The 3,653-nt window shown below is 39.1% G+C and overlaps 1 protein-coding gene across 1 annotated transcript; it reads left to right on the plus strand.

The window, feature by feature from the left end:
- The first annotated feature begins 644 nt into the window (after positions 1-644).
- Positions 645-3,144, plus strand: LOC123518123 (neuropeptide-like protein 31). The gene is made up of 3 exons (XM_045278754.1): positions 645-719; positions 1,089-1,341; positions 3,022-3,144. The coding sequence occupies exons 1-3, from the start codon at positions 708-710 to the stop codon at positions 3,024-3,026; spliced, it is 270 nt and encodes an 89-aa protein (XP_045134689.1). The 5' UTR covers positions 645-707; the 3' UTR covers positions 3,027-3,144.
- The last annotated feature ends 509 nt before the right edge of the window (positions 3,145-3,653 follow it).

Consider the following 3,653-nt stretch of genomic DNA (forward strand, 5'->3'; position numbering starts at 1 on the left):
GGTCAGATATTTGGTATTAGGTGATTGGATGGACGATCGTCAGATTAGTACAGAGCTCTGTGGCAGGTGAAACAATTGCCAGCCTAGGCCACGTCAGGCGACTTGTGTTCATTGGCGGAGGGAGAGGGAACTAGATCTTTCCGCCCACCGCCATGACTGTCTACATTTGCATGGCCCTGGCAAACAATACGATTCATGATAGTGAACGTCCAAAAAAAGAAAAAAAATAAGGTCACCTGAGCAATACAACTCAAGACAGAAAAGGCAATGAATGTGCTAAATTAAACCACAGACCTTAATGGAGAAGGAAAATGCCTTTCACTCTCCCATGTTGTGGTTTCTTCACAAAAAAATGAGTTAAGATGAGACTAAAATCATAGTTTTACTGAAAAACCTCTTGAGATCGATCGTCTATCATCACAGCTGCGTCTCGACTAATTCGCCTCCCACGTGACTCAGTGATGCTTGAAGAATGTGGCTGTTTTGATTTATACAAGAATGTAAATTATATGTACGTACATTAGCCTTGAAACCCTTAAGATTTACGCCCTGAGCACTACCTTCAGGGGCCTCTGACCCGCCACTCAAGGCCAGTGACAAGGAAGGTATCACATTGTTCTCTGCGGGGCCACGCCTCTCGCCGTGGTGGTATATAAGGTGGCACTGTGTAGGCAGCTTCAGATCACTCGTCTCCAATACACATCACCATGAGCAAGGCTGTAAGTGGCAGACACTCTCCTTACAACTGTATTACTTAAATCCATACTGTACAATAAGAATTTTTCTTAGCCTATCTAAAAAAGAATAGCTAAGGGAAGTTTGAATCTTTATAAATGAATTAGTAAATAAACTGAAAGATTTGGAAGAGGGTAGATATGTAGACTGGTAAAGAGACATACATTCAGTACATGAAACTGATGTTCAGCCACACTCATTCTTCATGTGTTGCTCCGTGATTTAATTGCTTGTTTTTATCAAATCTTTTTATCTCCTTTCATTTCTCTTTAACATGCAGTTTATTTCTAAAGGCCATCGAGTTCCTCTCCCCTATTTTGAAAGACGCCTACTGACGAAAGCTTGTGCTGCAGGTGTTCCTCGTGCTGTCAGTACTGGTGGCCCTGACTGCCGCCATGCCCGCCCCTGAGCCTGAGCCAGAAGCCAAGGCAGAACCCGGCTACCTGGGTTACGGCGGCTATGGCGGCTATGGCGGCTATGGAGGTTATGGAGGCTATGGCGGTTATGGTGGTTATGGAGGCTTCGGTGGCTTCGGAGGTTATGGTGGTTATGGAGGCTATGGCGGGTATGGCGGGTACGGCGGCTATGGCGGGTATGGATATCATGGTGAGTAAAAAAGGCAGTTTTGAAAAGTCGTCTCTTTTTAAGTTCCGATATATCTGCATATTTATTTGGACATTTGTTTGCTTACTTATTGAACTATTTGTCTATTTGATTGTTTGTTTATTTATGCTGGTCATCAAGCTTTGCTTCTTTCTTGCGACTTTTGGAGGTCTCGGACATTTCTTTCCCATTTACACACACACACACACACACATATATATATATATATATATATATATATATATATATATATATATATATATATATATATATTTTTTTTTTTTTTACGGTAAGGCCTATAGCTCCTGTAGGCACACCTGAAGAGTGTATGGGAAGCGCTGTTCAGCTTCCGCCCATTAGTGGCGCAGGCAATTTTATTTATAGTAGTAATCATATTAGAGCCCATATCACCGCCCAAGCTCATCCTGAGTGTAACCACCTAGAACCTGGGTATCATAGTGATATGTAGGTAACTTTAAACCACTCGACAAATGGCAAAGTGTTTTAAGGCTGTACGTGGTGAGATTCGAACCTACGGGTGGACGTCTGCCCGATCCCACGCTCACCACCTTATCCACTATGCCACCGCCTCCTATATATATATATATATATATATATATATATATATATATATATATATATATATATATATATATATATATATATATATATATATATATATATATATATATATATATATATATATATATATATATATATATATATATATATATATATATATATATATATATATATATATATATATATATATATATATATATATAGAGAGAGAGAGAGAGAGAGAGAGAGAGAGAGAGAGAGAGAGAGAGAGAGAGAGAGAGAGAGAGAGAGAGAGAGAGAGAGAGAGAGAGAGAGAGAGAGAGAGAGAGAGAGAGAGAGAGAGAGAGAGAGAGAGAGAGAGAGAGAGAGAGAGAGAGAGAGAGAGAGAGAGAGAGAGAGAGAGAGAGAGGTATTTGTTTGTAAGTTTACCTGACTTCATTCTTTTCAATTTACTTTCCTCCTCCTCCTCTTTGTCATCATCATAATTGCCGAAGAGAAATGTTTTTGAATCTTATTTCAGTCAAACACCTTTCAGTCTCTCTTGTTTTCCATCATTGCAAACATCCGGTCCAAACTTTCCTGTCAGATCTCCCTCCTGTGTTTACGTATTCTTCAGCATGGAGTCGATTCAATTAGGTAGTCTCCCTCTATATGTTCTTAGTAGTTCTCTCCTCTAATGTTCGTATTTGTACTGTCATTCGTGTCTATACTTTTCTACTCGTGCTAATACAAATGTTAATATTTCTTGACACCTGAATTCATTTTCAGCTGGTACGTTTATTTCTCACAACCGTTTGACAGAAATATCAGTAGCTACCGGTTAAACAGTAATTGCTGTGGTTTGACTGAATATGCCTGATTAAAATTTTTAAACTATGTTGATTCTTCATTATGTATTGATATGATCTTAGAATACAATAGAAGGTGTATTAATATACAGCAAATATTCACCCTCTTGTACTCCGAGCGTTTTGATGTTCACTAGCACTGGTTGATATTTTATGTTTTTATTTCATCCAGACAGCAGCCTGGTTTCAGAATGACAGCCTCTGATCTGTTCTTGACGTGATTGAGTGTATCACAGAGAAATTTATATTATAGATGCTGATTTCTTTTTTGCAGGTTAATTCGAGTGCCCAGCGCTGCGTTGTGGATGAGAGAGCTCCTCTTCAGTTTAGAATTTGCTGGTTATCTTTCAGAAAATGTTTACACAAATAAATTTTTGAAAACCTACGGAAAAAAAAACATATAAATATCCTGAAAATATTTTACGGCACTTTTAAATGTCATCTCTTGACGAGGAATGGCACGTGTGTGTGTGTGTGTGTGTGTGTGTGTGTGTGTGTGTGTGTGTGTGTGTGTGAGAGAGAGAGAGAGAGAGAGAGAGAGAGAGAGAGAGAGAGAGAGAGAGAGAGAGAGAGAGAGAGAGAGAGAATAGGTGAGTGACTGTAATGCATTGAGTTGACTCTTTTGTTTAAAGTCTGTAAGCTGTTGCAGTGAGCATTTGGTGCCCACACAGCAGCTGTCCTCGCTGTCTGTCAATATAGTCAGTTCAGAAACAACTCGGTAAACTGACCACATTCCTGAGGCACCACATAGATGTTATCATGGCTGGAGGCGGTCGTGAAAAAAAATATGACATAAAAATAGAAAAAAAAATTTGAGCTTCTGAAACCTGCATGGTAACCACTTTGTTGAAGTTTCTAAGCAGCATGTTTTAAGCATGACGTAAAGTTTTCGATACTTAAAAAAAA

This window comes from Portunus trituberculatus, chromosome 43 (genome assembly GCF_017591435.1).
Source record: "Portunus trituberculatus isolate SZX2019 chromosome 43, ASM1759143v1, whole genome shotgun sequence".
Taxonomy (NCBI): Eukaryota; Metazoa; Arthropoda; class Malacostraca; order Decapoda; family Portunidae; genus Portunus; species Portunus trituberculatus.